This window comes from Brachyistius frenatus, unplaced genomic scaffold, assembly GCF_029030835.1.
Source record: "Brachyistius frenatus isolate BFR_SWC_R1_liver_20210118 unplaced genomic scaffold, ASM2903083v1 Contig_13, whole genome shotgun sequence".
NCBI classification, from domain to species: domain Eukaryota; kingdom Metazoa; phylum Chordata; class Actinopteri; family Embiotocidae; genus Brachyistius; species Brachyistius frenatus.
The window spans coordinates 3125754-3146114 of NW_027210612.1; the positions used below are offsets into that span (position 1 = coordinate 3125754).

The window sequence follows — 20361 nt, forward strand, 5'->3', positions numbered from 1 at the left end:
GCTGAGTTCAGTGGTAGGCTCGCTACAACAGCAGAATTAGGTGCATGGAGATCACTATTTATGCAATTACTTAAGTATTTTTTTTTTTTTTTTGTCTCAAAACACAAAAGTGAGTTTCTGAATCCTGTTTATTGACAATATTTAGGTCTCAGTCTACTTGTATACGGCTTTTTAAACCAAGTGGAGATTTAGATGCATATTAATATTATGATAGCAGCTTGAAAAATGATTGTCTAATGTTACAGCTAGTTGATAGAGGCAGGTGAGTTTAGCTTTGCTTCATTTTTTATTTGAAATTTGTTTTATTCATATAAATACACAATGTGCAAATTAGTATGAGACTAGTGTCTTACAACATCTTGTGATTTTCTTCCAGCAGGCTTTGGCAAACAAAAATGGGAACTAATCAAAATATTTCTCACTTGTGGTCAAAGCTTTATGTTAACAGTGATTTATTTTGTCTGTCTGTTTGTGCACCACTGAGTCCTTTTAAAAGGTCTGCTTTTTATTCAACTGCCACCCACTGCTTATTTTACACATTTTGGTCATTTATGAGTTGAGCACATATAGTAGACAGACTGACAAAGTAATGACAGGCAATTTTTGGTGCAGTACATTTCATAACACAATACTTTACAAGAACAACAAATACACATCAGCATGTGGCTCGTCTCCGCAAGTTGTTTTCCATCCTTTAAAGCAAAAGGCTGCCTGAATGGTAGAAAATTGATCTAAAAACACACGGTATGCTCCGGAGAGGCAGTCATGTAAAAAATAAGTGATTTGCAGTTAATGGGCTAAAACATGCCAAACCACTTTAGATGTGTCATTAATGGATTTTTTTTCATCAAGCATGCAATGTTTTTTTGTTTGTGTCCAGATCCACTGATTACGGCAGCACCTACATCAAACTCAACAACAAAGTGGGTTCAAGGACAGTTTTAAGTTACCTGTATGTCTGTCCTACCAACAAACAGAAGGTCAGCATTTTCCCAGTGCTTTTATCTCTCTGTCTGATCTCTTACAAGCTTAGTCCTGATATCAAATTATAGTCTCTTAAAATCGCTGGCAAATGACGGTATCTCTGTCTCTCTCTCTTTCGCTCTTCTAATGCTATATCCCCTGTCTGGGCCCTCTGTACTTTAGATAATGATGCTTAGCGACCCAGAGGTAGAGAGCGCTGTTCTCATCAGTTCAGATGAAGGGGCAAGCTTTGAAAAGCATACCATTAACTTCAACATCCTGAGCCTGCTCTTCCACCCTGCACAGGAGAATTGGATGTTGGCTTACAGTCATGACAGCAAGGTAACCGCAGAGTGAATCCACAATAAATCTTTAAGTAGACATAAAATAATATATGATGCTGAAACCCTTAACATTTCTTGTTTTTATGTGATTCTGCTGTGGATGCGACGATAGCTGTGGTTGTTCTTCCTCCTAAAATTTTAAGAGTGACGAAGATCAGCCTCATTTTGTCTTGCAGCTGTACAGTTCAATGGACTTTGGGAGGAAATGGCAGCTTGTTCACGACAACGTGATGCCAGGCAGATTCTACTGGTATGATTATATGGATCCTACTTTTTAACTATTTTGCTTGGTGATTGATCTTAATTTGCATGATGATAGTGTTCATGACCCTATCCTGTCAGAAGGATCCTGTGACCTCCTGTCAAAAACAGATCTTCCTCGTGGCAGTCAAGCACAGAACTGATTATATCCATGCCACGTAGACCTGAAGGAATATTATGCTTCTTTTTTCATCGCACAAACATGACATGCTGTTTTTGTTGTCGCTGTCATTTAGTAATCTCAACTGCGCGGGCACAAGGCAGTGAATATTGATGTGAGCCCATTTATCCCTGTTTGTCATGGTATGTGTCAAACGAAGTGTATTTTTTAGCCCAGAAAGAAAGGGCATGGGTTGGAGGACATCCTCTCCACATGCATGAACACTGAAATGTCTGATAAATAAGAAGAGTATCGTGGATATTGCAACAGCCGAAACAATGCATTATTTGTGCCTTTGAATACTATTCCTTCACGCACATTGTGTCAGATAGTTATTTTTCAAAATGATGTTGCAGCCACCAACAATTTCTTAACAACACACATTTGCCATGGTAGATATTTATGGGAATAGCGGATGTTTTGTCACCCGCTCTCCCTTGTTGTTTCCTTTGTTGATGCCTTGGTGAATTGAGATTAATTGCCGTTGGTGGTGCAGATTCTATGCTGACTGATCTACAGGAGATAAAAACATATTGTGATAGGTTTTCTCAGAATAGGGATGTCCATCTGCAGCTCAACCTTCAGCACTCTCTTTTTCAAATGTTTCCTTCTCTTACCCACCAACCCCTTTTTTTTCTGCTCCTCTATATCTTTTTCCTTCTCCTGCTTTCTCAAAGGGCGGTAATGGGGCTGGACAAAGAAACAGATGTGGTCCACATCGAGACCCGCATCGCGGAAGGCCGTGAGTGCTGCACTCGAGTCTGCTACAAGCTAGAAGCAGCAAGACCCTGAGGACCCCTTGGCTCTCATTTAGAGCGAGGTCACGGACAAGATGAGACCTGTTCTGCTGTTCATATCGGTCCCTGAAGTCAAGTAAAGCAGAATAGGTGCCTCCTGACAAAAACGGAGAGTTTTAGTGGGCTGATAGATGTTTCTTCTCCTTAATCTATCCCCTGCGCTTCATAGGCAAACCTCAGCTCCCCCTTTTCTAAACAGTGCGGTATATTCTGTCAAAGCAATTATAGGAGATAGCTGCGTTGGAAAAGATACTCATATTCTTCCTGTGGTGAGAAATTCTTGATCTGAATTAGCATACAAACCCTTCTTGTCTCACACAGTAACATCCTGAACTTTTTGTTGTCGTGTGACACACTCCAGGAGCCCCGACTGTATTAGTATTGAATTTCAGCTAATTTGGATTTAAAAAGTGCCAACTGACGGGTACCAGTGGTTAAATATTACCCAACCTTAAAATTGTTTCAGAGCAGTGAACTTTAAATGGATTTAGCATGTGCAGTACAGACTGTATATCAGCTCCAGTGCATACAAAGTGCTTTTTGAAGGTAAATGGTTGTAATTTCCTTCTGATCAGTGTCCTTTTGCCTCTTTACAGGTGCTCAGTATGTGAAGTGCAGAGCCCAACGATGCACAGAAGGCAACAGACAGTACCTCTTCCCTGGATATGTAGACACCAACTCACTAGTTGTGCAGGATGAATATGTTTTCACACAGGTTTGCATAGTAATAGATTACATTTCTTGCTTAAACTAAACCAGTTGTCTTCATCTTTTCACGCAAAGGCTGCTTTCTCCATGAACTTTGATTTTTCTTGGGTTTTTTGTTTTTATTTTGCGCCATTGTGCACCCAATTCATGCTTTTCCATCAAAACCCACATAATGGCTTTCCCTCACACACCTGTTCCCCACTGGCCCCAATGTGTGTTTTGATTATGTTTTGTCTCGTTCATGTCAAGGCACGCTCAGTGTTTGAGTTTCCGCACAGACATACTTCATGCCTGAAAAATGTGTTTGCTCGCTGAGAGCACACGGCAAAGGAACTGTGAATAGACAGGTTGGTGTCCTTATTACCATTCACTCTGACTTTGACTCCAATTAGACAGCTCCAGTCAGGGTCATTATCAGAAATTAAATTTTCAAATGCCCTCCACTGTCATTGATTTCTATTCACAGCTAAGCAATTTTCTCGCAGTTGGTCAGGCGTGATGCATTTGGTCATCCCTGTTTGACTCCAACTAAGTTTCAGGCAAATAAAAATCGAACGATAGTAGTTTTCCAGGGCCGCATGCTTTCATTTTGAATAAACACCCCTAAATGTTTGCTGTTCATTTTTAATTTATTTATCCACAGATTTAATCTTTTGATATGGCGGTATGATGTTGCAGCAGAAATACTTTAGCAGTGACCCAGTTTCACTTTCAACACACTTAATCCACAGACTTGATTGGAATGGCTACGATGTAAGAATGAAAATGTATATGAAAATTTTTTATCACAGCGTGATTCAGAAATGGTGATTCAATAAACTGCCCAAATTGCATTTAGCTGAGATGAGATTGACCGTTGAGGCAGAGGCAGACATCAGGAAGATGCTGGTGAAAATAACTGGACACGCGAAGAGTGTCTGCGCCGAGCTGTGGCGGCACAGATGACTTTCTTGTGACTTTCATTGCTCGGGGCAGTTGGATTTAACTTGACAAAGAGTAATGAGGTTATCGATTGGGCTACAACGAAATAAGCAGTCTTCAACACCTCCAAAGTCTCTTGGGAGAGAAAGAACAGCCAAGTGCAACATCCTCAAAAATGTGGCCTGGGAAAATGCAGCTCATTGATTTTCGATAGATTATTCCATTAGAGCCCTAATGTAGTGTGTTGGGGGACAAATGCCATCCTTCTAGTTGATTAGAAAATAAGCAATCAAGTCGTGTTGGCCTGCCTGTAAGTGGATGGGAAAGTAGTAGTGCATTAAGATCTTCAAGACACGCTGTAGATAAAGCCAACCCAATTTTCAGTAACTCTTAGCTTCAAACTAATTGAGATAATGACAATAATGTCTGTTGTGCTTGTAATTTCAGTCTTCTTTTGACACTATGTAAGTGTTTTATCAAGTTGCTCATGCGTTGAGAATTATTATACGGTGCCTCCTTCAGGAGATGTTTCAGCTTCATGTACTCGTATTTCACAACACAGTTACATCTGGGATGGTGGTTAATTCGCATACATTACACTTTAGATTCTTAGATTCTTATCCAGATAGATAGATCGATTCTTTGCCATACAATCGGCAAGGCTTCTAATTGGTGGCAAACTCATTCTGCAGCATGATGACAACCCCAAAACATCCAGACAGAGTTATAAAGAACTGTCTTCAGTGAGTAGAAAGTGGTATGGTGAGCCAGTTTGGGATTATACACGGAGACAGAGGACACTGAGTCTAAATCTACCAAAGAACTGAAGATGCTTTGGAGAAACCTACCTGCCAAGTAACTTTTGAAAAACAGTGCACAAGTTTACTTTAGAGATCTGGTGCTGTTTTTAAGGTAAATCGTGGTCAAACCATCAAATATTGATTTAATTTAGGTTTCTTCTTTTTACTTCACTTTGTTAACTGATAAAAACTACAAATGGCATTCACCATGATTGTACGTCTTTTAAAATCCTCCCATCCCATTTTAATTTCATTTTTTATTTTAATTTAATCTACATTTTCTATGTAGGAGAAAGTCACATTTATAGTATCACTTACAAAAACGTACGAATTGAAAAGAAATCACTGACCTAAAACAGGAAAAAAAAATAATTCCTGTATTCCATACGAAAAAACAATATGATGCCTCAGAAATATGCAAATGGTGTCTGATTAGAAAGTGACAAAGCTTCTTTAACCTAATTTCAAAGGTAACCAAGTCAGGACGAGCCAGCTACTTTGTCTCCTACATGAGAGAATCCTTCAAGCGGATGAAATTACCGAAATATTGTCTGCCAAAGGTAAGCGACAAAGACACAGAGTCAGTATCCAATTACAAAAGATGTATTTTTGTAAAGAAACATGATTATTGATTTTGTTTGAATCACCTTTTTTTCTTGTCACACTTATGCAATTAAGGTGGCCTCTCTTTGGAGTCACTGATTTTTTTTAATTTTTTTTTTTTAATTTTTACTTGTTGTTCTCACCCGTTTTCTCTTTCCACCTCTCTTTCTCCCTCCCACACCATCCTACAGGACATGCATATCATCAGCACGGATGAGAAGCAGGTATTTGCTGCCGTCCAGGAGTGGAATCAGAACAACACTTACAGCCTGTACATCTCAGACTCCCCCGGGGTCTATTTTATCCTTTCATTAGAGAATCTGAGAACCAGCCGAGGACCCGCCGGTAACCTTCTGGTCGACTTTTATAAGGTGTGCAGTTAGCCTTGTTTACAGACTGCTGCTGTCACTGCAACACTAATTATCCTTACAGTGATAACACGCTAGTGGGAAACATCTGTCAGTTTACAAAACTAGGATCATAAGTGAAGTGGGACCTAATCAATTAACCTTTTTTACAATAAACATAACACATGCAGCAGTTTTCATGTGACATATTAAAAACACTACAGTACCTTTATTAACAATTCCTGTGTTTTCAGTACTTTTACTTTTGACACTTAAAGTACATTTTGCTGCCAATAGCCTGCTTTACTTCCACTGAAATTATATTTTTAAAGCTGAGGATATTTACGCCTTTAACAGTAATTTTATATTGGAGTCAAGTGAAGTCTGCGTTTATTGATTTTCCACATATGCAAGCATCATACGTGCAGGAAAGCGAGACCTCAGTGTCACAGAACAAATAAACCACAATATATATATTACACAGTAGTATCGTTTATAAAACTTACTACAGGATCTGAATACATCCACTGCTGCTCAAACATTGAATCAATATTTGTGGATTATGGGTATATGATGTATTTGTAGAAAGTGCTTTGACAATAGACACATTTTTGTTGTTTTCCTTTGCAGGTTGAGGGGATAAATGGCATGTATCTTGCCAACAAACTGGTGGATAATCATATCAAGACTTTCATCACGTACAACAAGGGACAAACATGGGCCCTGCTGCCAGCCCCTGCCACTGATGTGACTGGAAATAACCTTCACTGCATTCTGGTGAGCCTTTGGGCAGGGGTCATTGAACGCTCTAATTCATGTGAAATTAAGCTTATGATATATATAATTTATCAAATGTTTCAACCTCATCAGCTGCGCTTCAGATGTGCTTTGATTCAGAGCCACATTTGCACAAGGCCAGGTGCCAGCCTCGGCATCAGCTCGGCGTTTTAGTTTCCTAAATGGTCGAGGTGCTGCTTGACTGGAATATTCTTATTATCAGTGTAAGGCACAGAGGGTCAGCAGGTTTAGTTTCAGGGGTCCAGACTTTCCATTAACCTCTGGGATTTCAATTTACTACCTGTAGTCACACTGGACTAATGAATGTTAGATTACACTGAATTACATTATACGGCTGTGTTGTTATTCAGCAGGAATGATATTCACCTCATCCAGTCCGTGTGTTCTTCAAAGGCTCTTTGAAATAACGTGTGTTCTTCAGTTAATAGCAGGTTACAGTCTTTCTCTGTGTTGTACAAATGACCAGTGGGCTCTTGTCTTTTTTCTGACCCTTCCTTCAACCTCGGCTGTTTGAAAAGCCGTATTGATGTTTTTCAGTGTGCTTTAGTCAGAGAGACGAGTGAAATGATTTGAATCAATTTTGCCAGTTTTATCAGTGCATCTTGGGGAATTTTAATTACATGCCTTGTTTGCTTTAGAATGAAACAATTCAAATGCCCTCCATGTCCTCTGAGCCATCTTCTTTCTTTCTTTTTTTTCTGGCTGGGGAGATGAGAAGAACAAAGTATCTTTGTTTTATAAATGTTATCTGAAAATGTTAGCACTTTCCTCTCAATGGGAAGAATAGTTTGAAAGCAAGGCTAATTATAATGGCTTCTGTTAAGATCTGAGATACATATTTTTCTCAGCTTGTTCTGTATCGGAGTCCGTTTTTGTTGACAGCCATTTTGTTCGCTGCATCTTCACCTGGAGATGTCGGAGAATCCCTACACATCTGGACCCATCACCAGCAAAAAGTCTGTCCCGGGAATCATCGTGGCTACAGGTACAGTCACCTGAAGGACACACATTTGTAGCGGTGGAGACTTTAGATATTTCTAGTTTCTCAGGTAAAAGCATTGTGGCACTGCAAGCACACAAACACAAAATTAATCACACAGTGCCCTCCTTCTGTCATTGGAATCAAATATGGAAACTTCAACTCCTAAATCTCATATTTTGGGTGAGACGATTAGGTTGCAGTAAGTTATAAACGTGTCCTCCGGTGGAAAATGAGGACACGCACAGATGCACAGAATAACTCCTAATGATTGTATCAGCTGATAAACCGTATACAGTAGGTGTGTTGTGGCGTCTTTGCTATGTAAATTCACTCTGACTGAAATTATTCACGCTTTTGTACTCAGGGAACATTGGAACAGAGCTGTCCTCCACCAACCTTGGAATGTTTATAACATCTGATGCAGGAAATAGCTGGAGACAGGTGAGATCCATCTCCACACTGCATGTGTTTACCATTAACAGATATATCATATCAAAAATGTGCTGTAATCAGTGGAGCAAATGTGTTTTTTTTCTCATATGTACCAACACAGATTTTCAATGAAGAGCACAACATTTGGTTTCTTGACAATGGTGGAGCATTGGTGGCAGTTTTACACACAGTGAAGCAGACTCGACACTTGTGGTGGGTGAAGCTCGCCTTCAACAATAGCTGACGCCATAGTTACTGTACTATAGGTGCTGAGAGTTATAGAGGGAAATTACCTGGGCGTAATTTCATTTTAGGGGGTTTGATGCGGCATATGATTGCAGTTAATGTTTTAAAATGCTGATGGGCCAAGTTTGCATGATTATTGTATCGGAGCTGCGGCTTCAGAACTGTCAGAATCATTTCCAACAGAAGAGAGTGTGTTACAGCTTTGTACTCTTGGTTGGATATGATGGTTTGAGTGCTTTTATGTAAATGAGAAGCAGAGCAGGGTGGAAATAGGAGACTCAGAATGCCCTCATAAGTCCCTCATATTGTGGGAGCTTCGTAACATTATCTACTTTGATGTCCCTGCACACTACAGCCCTGTCAAAAGTGATTAACCTATGAAAAAAGGTGATCTGAAACCCCCCAAAATCTATTTCTAATGTTCCAACCTGAGTAATAGCTCTCTTTTTCTCTGTTGTGTTGTCACCTTCAAAAATCTACCTGCGACGAGGAACATTTGTTCCCTCGTTCAGCCTGTTGTCGAGATAATTTTTCACATTTAAGAGAATCCAAGGTCCTTCATTTTTCAACTGTGGCAAAAACTAAATGACCTCAAATCGTTTATCATATTTCTTCATACCTTGTTTTTCATCACTTTACCTGTGTACTTGGGATGTTTAATGTTATTTGCATAGAGAAAACAATATATTTATCCACTGCAGTTATATAAACCTGGATAGATATTCGTGCATTGACAATTGGTACCTTTTTTTTTTTAATGCAGGATCAGTCTAGACGAAGGAAAGAAATGGGACCGCCATAGTTTCTCTTCAGCACCTCTGTATGTGGATGGCGTTTTAATGGAGCCAGAATCTGACAATCACATTATCACGTAAGCTGAGACACACAGGTACAATCCTGGAGGAATAAGACAAATATCAGGCTTGAAGAATTAGCTCTTTTGTTGATGTAAACAAAGAAAGGTCCAACAGTTTTTCCCCGGTGACTAAAACTTTTCATCAAAGCGAATGTTATCTTGTCTGTCAATGTAAACGACAGACTTCAGGTTTGCAGATGCTGCACATCGTATCAGAAACCTGCATATCTGTATCTCAAGATAATCTCAGCTGAAATGTGCTTATTTTATGAATCATGTTCCAGTTTCTTCGGACACTTCAGCCATCGGTCAGAGTGGCAATTGATCAAGATCGACTACAAGGGCCTCTTTAGCAGGAGATGCATGGATGGAGATTATCAGACATGGTACCTACACAACAAGGTAACAGGAATGTTGATTACTCCTGATTTAATGTCAACCTAAAGAGAGGCATGTTTGTACACTTAATTAATGCCTGAACAAAAATATTTTTTGCTGTTAGTTTCCAGAGTTTCATTCAGGTCATTGCAGATAATCTTTTTCCTATGTTTAATAGGAAGAGCTGTGTGTGATGGGTGAGAAGCAGATCTATATGAAGCGCAGGCCAGGCAACCGTTGCATGCTGGCCCAGGACTATTCCAGGATCTATTCCTCAGAGCCGTGCGTCTGCACAGCCTATGACTTCGAATGGTAATGTCTTCCGTTTGTGTTCCCAGCTGGGACTCTACTGTAACCCAGACATTCACCCCCGGGGATTCTTAATTTATTTCATTACAGGTTTACTAAACAAGCCCCTCTACTTTGAGCATCCAATTCAATTGTATGTAATTAAGGCTGCTTGTCAACATGTGTAATAAAAAAACAGAAGTATCAGTTTGCAGAACTTCGTATGCCTTAATATCCATTCTAAATTTCATATCGACTGGGTAGCCAATATGACTGTATTCATCGAATCTAATTATAGTTCGAAAAATATAGATGGGAGTTAAGAACTTTTCATCGTGCTACTGCAATTTGCATATTGTCAAGTGACTTATTAGAATTCAATTAATAATGAATCGTTAAATTAATTTTAAAGATCTTTTATTCATCTGTCTGAAATTCTGTTTGATCCCGCTTGTCTGACAATCATGTCTCTAGTTATGGTCTTAAAATATGCCACCAAGCTCCAACTGTGCAGCATTTGCCCCAGTACAGAAGCTTGTAGAAGCTAGATTCTTTTGAGTAGCTGTACTTAACATTTCATGAACAGTTGTGTCTTGTTTTGTTTTGTTTTGTTTTGTTTTGTTTTGTTTTTTTGGCAGTGATTATGGGTGGGAACGCCAGGCAGATGGGAAGTGCTCCCCTGCTTTTTGGTTTAATCCAAATGGTGCGTTTAAAAGCTGCAGCACCAGCCAAAGCTTCCTTAACAGCACAGGGTAAGTGTCTCCCAATGGTCAGCACATCCATCCCGTTCTCCTCCCAGGGCGACAAGTTCTGCAGATTTGTCAAAGTTCACTGCTGTCACAAAGACACGCACAATGTTCTTTAGGTTTAGGCACCAAAACCACTTGGTTAGGTTTAGGAAAAGATCATGGTTTGTGTTAAAATAAGTACTACACAAATGGTACGTATGTATGTGAAATACATCATGTAAGTTTAACTACTTGCTTTAATTAATAGAAATCCATGTTGACTCTTGTTTTCTCATGGACTTCAACATCTGTCTTGAGGCTGAAAGTCCCATGTTTGATTATTCCAAATACTTCAGACCTCCTCCCAATCCTAGCATTGTCGCTTTTTATACTCATCTCCTGATTTCCTTTTTGAAAAAGGGTGATCAAGGCACCGAACCCAAAAGGCCACCTTTTGCGTTTCTCTGTGACGCCAGCTTTGACAAAACACCAGTATTTGAGGCCCTGGAAATGAGAACAGGTTGGTCCTTCAGAAAGCAATATTATTCCACTCCACCTTGTTTGTCATGTCTAAAATTCAAAACCAAAAAATAATAGTTTACTGCCTCTTGGCTCAGAAATAAGGCTCCAGAAATTGAAAAATGTAACTTACACTGTGTCCCAATTCCATAATAGATAATAATGCAAAGCAGGTTTTGCTTATGCGGCGTATTCACACTCAAACTGACAAAATTGAATATACTGACAGAGATATGTATGCATGCTAAATCTGTGTGCTGTTGATGGACGCTACTGTCCCACAAAGAACTGCAGGAATGGAATTGTAAAGAGCTGCTTACAACAGGGAAAAAAAACGAATTGTGGATGGTAGTCACACCTATTTTCTGTGTGTGAAGAATTAAAATCCAAACCGTGTCCATTGACAAGTCTTCTTTTTATGCAGTGTTATAAAAGCTATGAACTCTAGTATTTGCTGTAGCTCATACTGTATATGTTTTTTTTTTTTTTTTTACTTTATGCTTTAAAGGTATCGAAAGGTTTTGTCTAACAACTGTAAGGAAGGGGGAAGGAACGTGTACTCGCCCAGGAAGGAGCCGTGTCGACCCAGAGCACCGCGAGGCCTTCGGCTGTCCACCAGTCAGGGAGAGCTCAGTGCTGCTGTTGGAAGCAATGTTACATTCATGGTCTACCTAGATTATGTGAGTCACTGTAGTGTAAAGAAACAGTTGTTCTAGTAATTGTTGTTAAGGCTCTGTTCGACCAAACTACAACCAGATTAGGTGGTGGCTCTCTGAGTCTGTATTTATCTACAGCGGAGCTTGAGCTAAATACCAAAGTCAGCATGCCAACAAGCTCATATTTGCAATGTTAACACGAGTGATGTTTGGTATCTACCATTTCTACTATCTTAATTTAGTGTACAAGTTTGCTAACATTTGATCATTTTAACTAAACACTATACAGCCAGAAGTTATAAAATGAATATTTTTCCTGTGATTGGTCATCAACAAAGGTAATAGAAAATCTGAATTTTGACCTGATGATGGCAGTAGAAGAACACTTACATGTTTTAATTTAAACCATCAAGGTCAACCTCATGTTGCCGCTAGTTGAAAAGTTGGGGGATTGCTCATCTGACTCGCCATTCGTAGAATGCTGGTGTGAACCTGACATCGGCCGACTATTTCAGTAGACACTTTTCACCATTTTCCACAATCTACTGTTGTTGGGACAGAAAACGACAGGACAACCACTGAGCTAACAATCTAAATGCTGAAAATGGCAAGTTTTGACAACAAGGCTAGGTTATTTTCAGTCTTTTACAGGGATTTATCCCTTTTTAATTCCAGGGTTTGCCTCCCCCACATGCAAATGTTTCACCAAAACAACTTCCCCCAGTTTGTGACCGCATTGTTTAAAGAAATACAAACAATTAAGAGCATTAAATACAAAATACAGCCATGGATGATGGGATAAATGTTTTTTCACGTGTTGGGTCGTCAACAAAAAGTACTGGGCACCCACAATTGCGACCTGAAAATAGAAAAGTCAAGAGTTATTCAAATTCAACCAGAAGGGATGATTATCTCATGGTAGCGCTAGCGCAAAAGTCGATCTCATTACTCTGGATAATCCTCAGATATCACGACAGATTTAATTGGAACTCTTTTCTTCTGAAAAGTGTTGAGAGGGTGTTGCTGATTTTTCTAAATGTAATGTTTCAATGCTGCGAGCACCACAAATGAAGCTTACTTGACCTATTGTATTATTATGGCAGCAGAAATCTCACACTGCAGATAGCTCAAGGCCTGGGTAAAGAGAATCGAAGTTAGTTCTTAAAGTTTCTGAAATTCTTGCGAAAAATATTTTAATAGCGGCAATATGTTGGTTTCTTATTGTTATCGGTAAGATGGCAGCAGATTGTAAACTTGTTCTTCCTACTTTGGGATACTTTTTGTGACCTTTTGTCTCTGCATCTCTCGTTTCCCCTTTTCCTCTCGGTAGAATTTCTGTCTCCTTTCATTTATATTCACCCACCAAATGTTTGTGACACAAATTGTTGGACATCTCAGCCTGGGCACTTAAGCAGTGGACTGAGCTTTCTTCACTTGTCTGAGTGAAGTATTCTAACCTGACCAGGGATGACAGAAGCTATGTCGTGCCATCTGTCCACAGGGAGACTCGCAGAGGACCAGCATTCAGCTAGACTTCGGGGACGGCATCAAGATCACATACTCTAACCTGAGCAGGACCGATGACGGCATCAAGCACATCTACAGAACGACCGGGATTTACCGAGTGAGAGCTTCTGCGGAAAACAACCAGGGATCTGACAGCAGCACACTGTTTCTACACATCACCAGTATGTGAATATGAAACATCATTACTGGCTCCGGCGGCTGTGCATATAGCATTAACCTCTTCTCTTTCACGGATAGTCACGTTCTCACTGCTGAATTGAATTTCAGTCATGGTTGCACTCATTTTATGCATTTTAGCCTTGGAAAATGCAAAAGCACACACCTGAAGCTAAATGTACATCAGCCGTGTTCACAATAAAACTCAGTGTTTGCTGCTTGCATTTATTTGATGCGTGTACAGATAAGTGGTGGTGTGTGTGTGTGTGTGTGTGTGTGTGTGTGTGTGTGTGTGTGTGTGTGTGTGTGTGTGTGTGTGTGTGTGTGTGTGTGTGTGTGTGTGTGTGTGTGTGTGTGTGTGTGTGTGTGTGTGTGTGTGTGTGTCACCGCCTCAGGTCCAGTGGAGCGCATATATCTCTCCGCTCCTATTGTAGCCATCAGGGGGAAGGAGGCCAATCTGACTGTGGTGGTTTGGCCGGGCCACACCAGGACGCTGACCTTTTTCTGGTGGTTTGACAACAGCTCCGAGGTGAGGAGCTTCTCCGTCTTCTTCCACTGTACTTGCACAAACACACACACACACACACACACACACACACACACACACACACACACACACACACACACACACACACACACACACACACACACACACACTCCATTCTCCTGTTCCTTTCTTGATGTCCTTGTGTTGTTGTTTACAATCTAAAAAACATAAATCTGCAGAGCTTTCCCCACAAATCATGTACAAATGTAACTGCCCTGTGTCTTTCTGGAGGAACCAGCTAAGACGGCTGGTCATATTTATTTATCACGTTGATTGTGTTCACTGCAGCTCCCACTTATTATACAGTGTGTCAAGGGCTGCGCATAGGTAGTATTCTATACTCGGCTGTGAGGATTCAGGCTTTTCTGTGCAAATATCTGTGTTTTTTTTCCTTTGAAATCCAGCCCATTATAACCTTGGAAGGAACCATCTCGTACACGTTTCAGAAAGGGGGAAAAAACAAGGTTACGGTCCAGGTTGCTTCTGCGAGCACTGTAATGCAGGACTCAAAAGTTATAACTGTAAAAGGTGAGTGGAGGAGACCGTCTTCAAAGCACTTTAATTGGAAGGATGCACGTTACATGAATATGCAATATGGTATCTCGGGGAAAGGGTGATACCTCTCGGTCAGCGCTGCAAGCTGCGCCACGTTGGTGTCAACGTGGACTTATCTAATAAAATGTCACAGTGTGCGAACATGAAATCTTGGGGAGCAATTAACTTCAAGGCGTATGTTGCCAAATGAAAAAAGACAAAACGGCACATCAGATTAATCAAAAACCAAACCAGAAGTAGCGTTCATATTCTAACAGGCATTACCTCACCTTTTCTCCAGAGTTCTTCAGGTCGCTGCTGTTGTCGTTTTCGCCAGCGCTTGACGAGCACAATCCTGACATCCCCGAGTGGAGGGAGGATATAGGCCGTGTGGTGCGGACAGCTCTGTCACAGGTACATCCAGTCCCGAGAGATCTTTCCTGGAACAAACGTCGGACATCAGTGGCTTTCAGGGTCATTACTATTTTATAACTGTGTGCAATAATGACATAGCAGTCAAGACATTTTATGGTCTATGTGCAATCCTTTTTATGGTTTATTTGTGATGACAGTTCCCAGATACATTTACATAGTGTTAATAGCAAATGATGATGATGATGTCAAAATGTTACCCGTGAGAGCGCATTGTTGTTTGTGATCTGGGCTTCAAAGTTAAAGTTAACACTTTGCAAACTTGAACCTCCACAGTGGAGTTATACCTGCCTTGTCCTGTCACTGCAGGTGTCTGGAGTTCAAGAAGATCAGCTGCTGGTCTCTCTGTACCCTGGACTTCCAACCACAGCCGAGCTCTTTATCTTGCCTGACGAGCACACATCGAGTGAGCACAAGAGAAGGAGTGAGGAGGCTTTAGAGGCGGTAAGAGCAGCGATATGTGGCTATGTTTGGTTAGCTATTAATAGGTGTTTCCTGCTACTGATATGACGCATAAGATAATATGACAGGATTAGATATTCAAAAAGGATATGAATCATGTTCATCACTAATTCATTACGTTGATTGATTGATTGATTATGGCTGCGGTTTTTAAGTATGTATAAGCTACCAAGCCAAATGACGTTTAGAGGAACAATATAACATTTCTTTTTTCACTTTTTTGCTAAGCATTAGATGAGTTAGAGACAAAGTGTTAAATCTCTGCCGCTAACACATTTTGTTAGCTTTCTCTGTACACAAACAATATTTAAAAGCAAAGAGCCAATCTAAGTGTGCTACCACCTGGTAAGGTAAGTCATTATGTGAAGCTAAGCTAATCACTAAATTGAACTAATAGCTCCATACTTAACAAAAAGACGTTTGTTAGTATCAGTCTTTTCTTTAAACTCGGCAAAAGAGCAAAGAAGCCTATTTCCAAAACTGTTAAACTTTTCTTTTAAGAGCGATGCATAAATTACTGGTTCATAAAATAATGAGGCCGTCATGAAATTTTAATGTCGAATAACGTTTTCTGTGTTTCTTGTTCAATACCTAAAACAGATATCTGATATCTTTGTCACTGCCCTGAACCAAGGCCTGATCCAGTTCGAACTGAAAGCTGATATTCGCATTATTGTGTACATGACTCAGCAAACCTTGGGTAAGTTTTTTTTTTTTTTTGTAACCTTGCAGTTGTTAAATTTAAAATCCTTATGCAGGTACATAAAAACAAAACATTCAAATAGACCTTAGGCTTAATTTATGCCAGTTTAGTGCAGCATGTCTACACATCCACGGTGCATTTGTTCTGCTTCCCAGTGTGCAAAAGATAAGATGTGCCTTTCTTAGAATGGATTGACATTGATTTTTACCCAATTGCTGAAAAAAATTTAAACAAGGCAAAGACAAAGAAACAGTGCTCCCGGAGTGAGATTTATATGATACTGTATATCACAGGATTTAAACATCTTTCACAGTGTGTCAGTTTTGTACCTGAGGCGGTGAGACAGTAGCTCTCATTTGAAATCAGCCGATCAATGACATGATTGACAAAGAAAGCATTTGGTATGCACTGAGGAAATCGGCAGGGTCACCAGCTCATTAGCATATCGCAAAAACGTGTCGATCCGCCCTGCATGGCTTTACCCTTTTCATCCACCAATGGATCTGTCTTCATTTGTGTCTGCATACAAAGGTCTGGGTTGCCTTTAAAATGATCCAGAAAGGTCATAGACTTCATAGTCTCCACTTTGAAGGAGAAAAAGAGATTGGCGTCGAGGGGAAATTCTTTGAATATTGCATCTCAGCATTTAAAAACCCATGACTATGCATAAGCTGCTACCTGCATGACGGACCCTGGGGAGAAACAGCGACCTCCTAAAGGTTCCCTTTAATGCCCTGAGGGGATAACATGCAGAGAGCAGCTCTTCAAACTGCAACTGTAGTTGGTACATGTCATGGGGTAATGAAAGTAATCTCCTTGCAATAAGACATGGCTTAGGAAAAAACAAAGGATTTAACATGCTGCGTTTGCGTTTCAGCACCGCTCGTGGATTCAAACACCATCCACAGCGGGTCGGCCATGCTGATGCTGCTCAGTGTGGTGTTTGTTGGTTTGGCTGCATTTTTCATCTACAAGTTCAAAAGGTGGGTTCAATAAAATAAGAAAGTAAATTGAGTTGAATGCACCCGTAAATCAAAAAACAATCATGTTTATTGTTTTGCTGTCTCCATTAGGAAAATCCCTTGGATCCATGTTCAGACTGAGGACAGCCACGAGAAGGAACCAGAAGTGATAAGTACGGTCGATCAGAATGACACCATGTCCAACATGTCCAAGGTCAAGCTCAGCGATTTTCCCTCTCAGAAAGAACTCATGGAGAATGAGCTGGAGGCCAGGAACAGAGGTACTCACCACTATTCACATTTACAATGTGTCATACTGCATTTTCAGCAGTGGTGGAAGTAGCAATGCCACAGTTTAAAACATTTTGATAATTATATTTGAGAAAAAGTATTTAAAGTATAAAAGTACATATAATGCAACCAAAACAGAATCTGTCATTGTTAAATTAAACTGTGCCTTATAGGTATTATTACTGATGGAATAACACACAAAGTGCATTTTAATGTAGGTGTAGATGCACATTATACATTTGTATAATCTTCATCTACAAAGTAACAGGTACCAAATAAATAAAATAAAATGTTTCAATTTCTTGGCAAAATGTAATGGGGAAAAGTATAATGTAGTATAAAATTAAAATGCTACAGTACAAGTACTCACAACTGTACTTAATAAATGTCAAATATAGAATAAATGTTACTTTCCGCCACTGATTTGAAATGGATATATTTTAGTATGTAGGAAATTCAGTCAAAAACTAGTGTGTGACAGCTCTGATGCACTGTTTTATGCAAAGATTAAATTAAATACAGAATATTAATATCTGTGAACTTTTCTAATCTGTTAATGACGGATTTAAAGGATCACTGTCACTGTAAGAGACTGATACTGATTAACATTTTATTGGCCTAAAAATACATCAGTAAGCTTCTGAATAGATTTTAATGGCATTTCAGACAAAACACAATGCCATCGTTTCAGTCTTATTTAAATGGCTCCTTAGTGAGGGATGCGACTGCACATTGAAGTGCAACACACGTCTGAGCTGCTCGAATGTCTTTATCACTGCAGTGTGTCATAATTTTGCAAATTGAGCACAACTGCAGCGTCTGCACAGAAACCAGATGTCACCGTGACAAGTTAACTTTTTGATTGCTGTGTCTGACGTCCACTGTAATGTCTTTTAGATGAGAACGATTCAGTCCCCGAAGACAGTGTGGACACCTTGATAAAAGTAGCATTGCAGTGGTCCTGACACAGACATGTGGGCTGCAGGCCTTTTTTCTGGTCACTCAGCACTTTGTCTTTTCTTCATTTCTCAGCTGTTTCTACCTTTCCGAGTCCTTGCTGATCTGAAACAAATTAACTCCTTTTTGGTTGCTTTCGAAAGTGTTTATTTACTAAAGGGCAAAGCAGCATCAGACGTTTTGATCTGAGGCTCACTAGATTAAATTAATTTACAACCTGCTGGCTGGAGATTTCATTAATACTCATCAGCTTGGGTTGACTCTCATGTATTCTTCTTTTGGCTGAGAATCAATTGTTCCCACGAAGCTGAGTCTCTTTTATCTAGTTTCAGCTATTTTACGAGAAAATGATAAAATCAGTCATCTGCTGGAGAAGGTCACTATCCAACTCACTGCAGGATTGATATAAAGGCAGAAATATGTCACTAGAGACTCAATTTGAATCATTTCTATTTCTAGATAACAAAAAAATATATTTTATTTGGAATTGAATTTGAAATTGAATTTCAGTTAACTTGAAAGTCATTGTAATTTTGGGAAATTGTGTTTATATGAACTGAAATTGTATTTAATCTTCATGGAAAATGTGATTACAGATTCACAGAATTCCTTTTTGGCCAGTCAGCACTAATCGGGTGTTCCCAAACTAACATTCCAACAATGTCTGCCAAAAAACCTTTTTGAATGTTCCCAAAACATGTCCTTACCAACACAACGTTTGTAAGGACATGTTTTGGGAACATTCAAAAAGGTTTTTTTGGGGGAATGTTCTTTGGGAAACATTGCGAGAACAGTTATTTGGTAATATTACATCAATGTTTAGTAGGGAAAATTCCAGGAACGTTTATCAGTGAACATTCTGGGAACGTTCTTCTGAAAAGTTGAGGTAACGTTTGTTAGGTAACATTCAGGGAAATTTCCCTAACGGATGTTCCCTTAGACGTTCTGTTAGGAAATAATGCAGGAAGTGTCTATGGGAAGCATTGTGGGAACATTCTTTGCGAACATTGTGAGAAAAGGTTTGTTCGTTTAGGAACGTTCCGGGAACATTTGCTTGAGAACAATCAAGGAATGTTTTTTGGGTTTTGTTTTTTTAGGAAACGTTGTGGGAACGTACTTTAGGAAACTTTGTGGGAAGATTTATTAGAGAGCATTGTGGGAACATTTGTAAGGGAACTTGTTAGGGAGCGTTTATTAGGGAACGTTCCAGGTACATTTATTAGGGAACAGTTCAAGAATGTTTTTTTGGAACTTTACAGGAATGTTTGTTAGAGGAACATTCCAGGAACGTTGTAAGAGATCATTCTGGGAACGTTCTTTTGAAAATGTTGAGGGAACATTTCTTAGGGAACATTCCAGAAACATTCTTGGAGAAACATGGAGGGAACGTTGGGGTATACAAGGTGCTGATTAGCCGAGAGGACATTTTTAAGAGTTTAATTTTCTGTTTGGATCTAAAATGGGTTCAGAGCAAATTAATGCAATTTAATAATATTTCATTCAGATTCCGTTTTCCAATGTAATTATTGCAAGTTTAATAGTACAAAATATGAAAATTATGCAATTCCGATTCAAATTAAAAAATGTAATGCAATTATTAAAGCTGAGCAATTAAAATTTTGATAAATGTTTCAAATTCAGTCTCAAATGACTCATATTTCTGCCAATGATCATCATTCATGTGTTTTGAATATTACCTTCATTGATATATCCGCAGCATTTTTTTCTCACTATTACACTGTAAATACTCCGACATGTGGATTTAATTATATTTAACACACATGATGCAAACAGAATATCCTCCTCATATATGCTTCATACAGCAAAGTTTTTTTTCTGGTAGGTCTTGCTCCAGCCAGTAAGAAACATGCCCCCTACCAGAGGAAAAATACTTACTAGTTTTAATTTAATTACTGTTCTGTGTCCTCATTTTAGTCCAAATGGCTTTGCAAGCCCTAAGAAGAATCTGCAAGTAATTGATAGTTGCCTAGCGCAGATGGAGC

The 20361-nt window shown here is 39.5% G+C and overlaps 1 protein-coding gene across 1 annotated transcript in view; it reads left to right on the top strand.

Moving 5' to 3' along the window:
- Positions 1-20361, top strand: part of LOC138617644 (VPS10 domain-containing receptor SorCS3-like) — a 44270-nt gene that overhangs the window by 20408 nt on the left and 3501 nt on the right. Inside the window, exons 3-26 of the mRNA XM_069692801.1 lie at positions 881-980; positions 1147-1305; positions 1484-1557; positions 2406-2470; positions 3122-3240; positions 5425-5514; positions 5749-5928; positions 6535-6681; positions 7585-7687; positions 8049-8125; positions 8238-8329; positions 9126-9233; positions 9503-9620; positions 9775-9908; positions 10523-10636; positions 11640-11811; positions 13289-13475; positions 13866-13999; positions 14422-14545; positions 14853-14965; positions 15293-15427; positions 16046-16145; positions 17026-17131; positions 17222-17391. Of these exons, the coding sequence (XP_069548902.1) occupies positions 881-980; positions 1147-1305; positions 1484-1557; positions 2406-2470; positions 3122-3240; positions 5425-5514; positions 5749-5928; positions 6535-6681; positions 7585-7687; positions 8049-8125; positions 8238-8329; positions 9126-9233; positions 9503-9620; positions 9775-9908; positions 10523-10636; positions 11640-11811; positions 13289-13475; positions 13866-13999; positions 14422-14545; positions 14853-14965; positions 15293-15427; positions 16046-16145; positions 17026-17131; positions 17222-17391 (2921 nt within the window). The remainder of the gene's footprint in view (positions 1-880; positions 981-1146; positions 1306-1483; positions 1558-2405; positions 2471-3121; positions 3241-5424; positions 5515-5748; positions 5929-6534; positions 6682-7584; positions 7688-8048; positions 8126-8237; positions 8330-9125; positions 9234-9502; positions 9621-9774; positions 9909-10522; positions 10637-11639; positions 11812-13288; positions 13476-13865; positions 14000-14421; positions 14546-14852; positions 14966-15292; positions 15428-16045; positions 16146-17025; positions 17132-17221; positions 17392-20361) is intronic.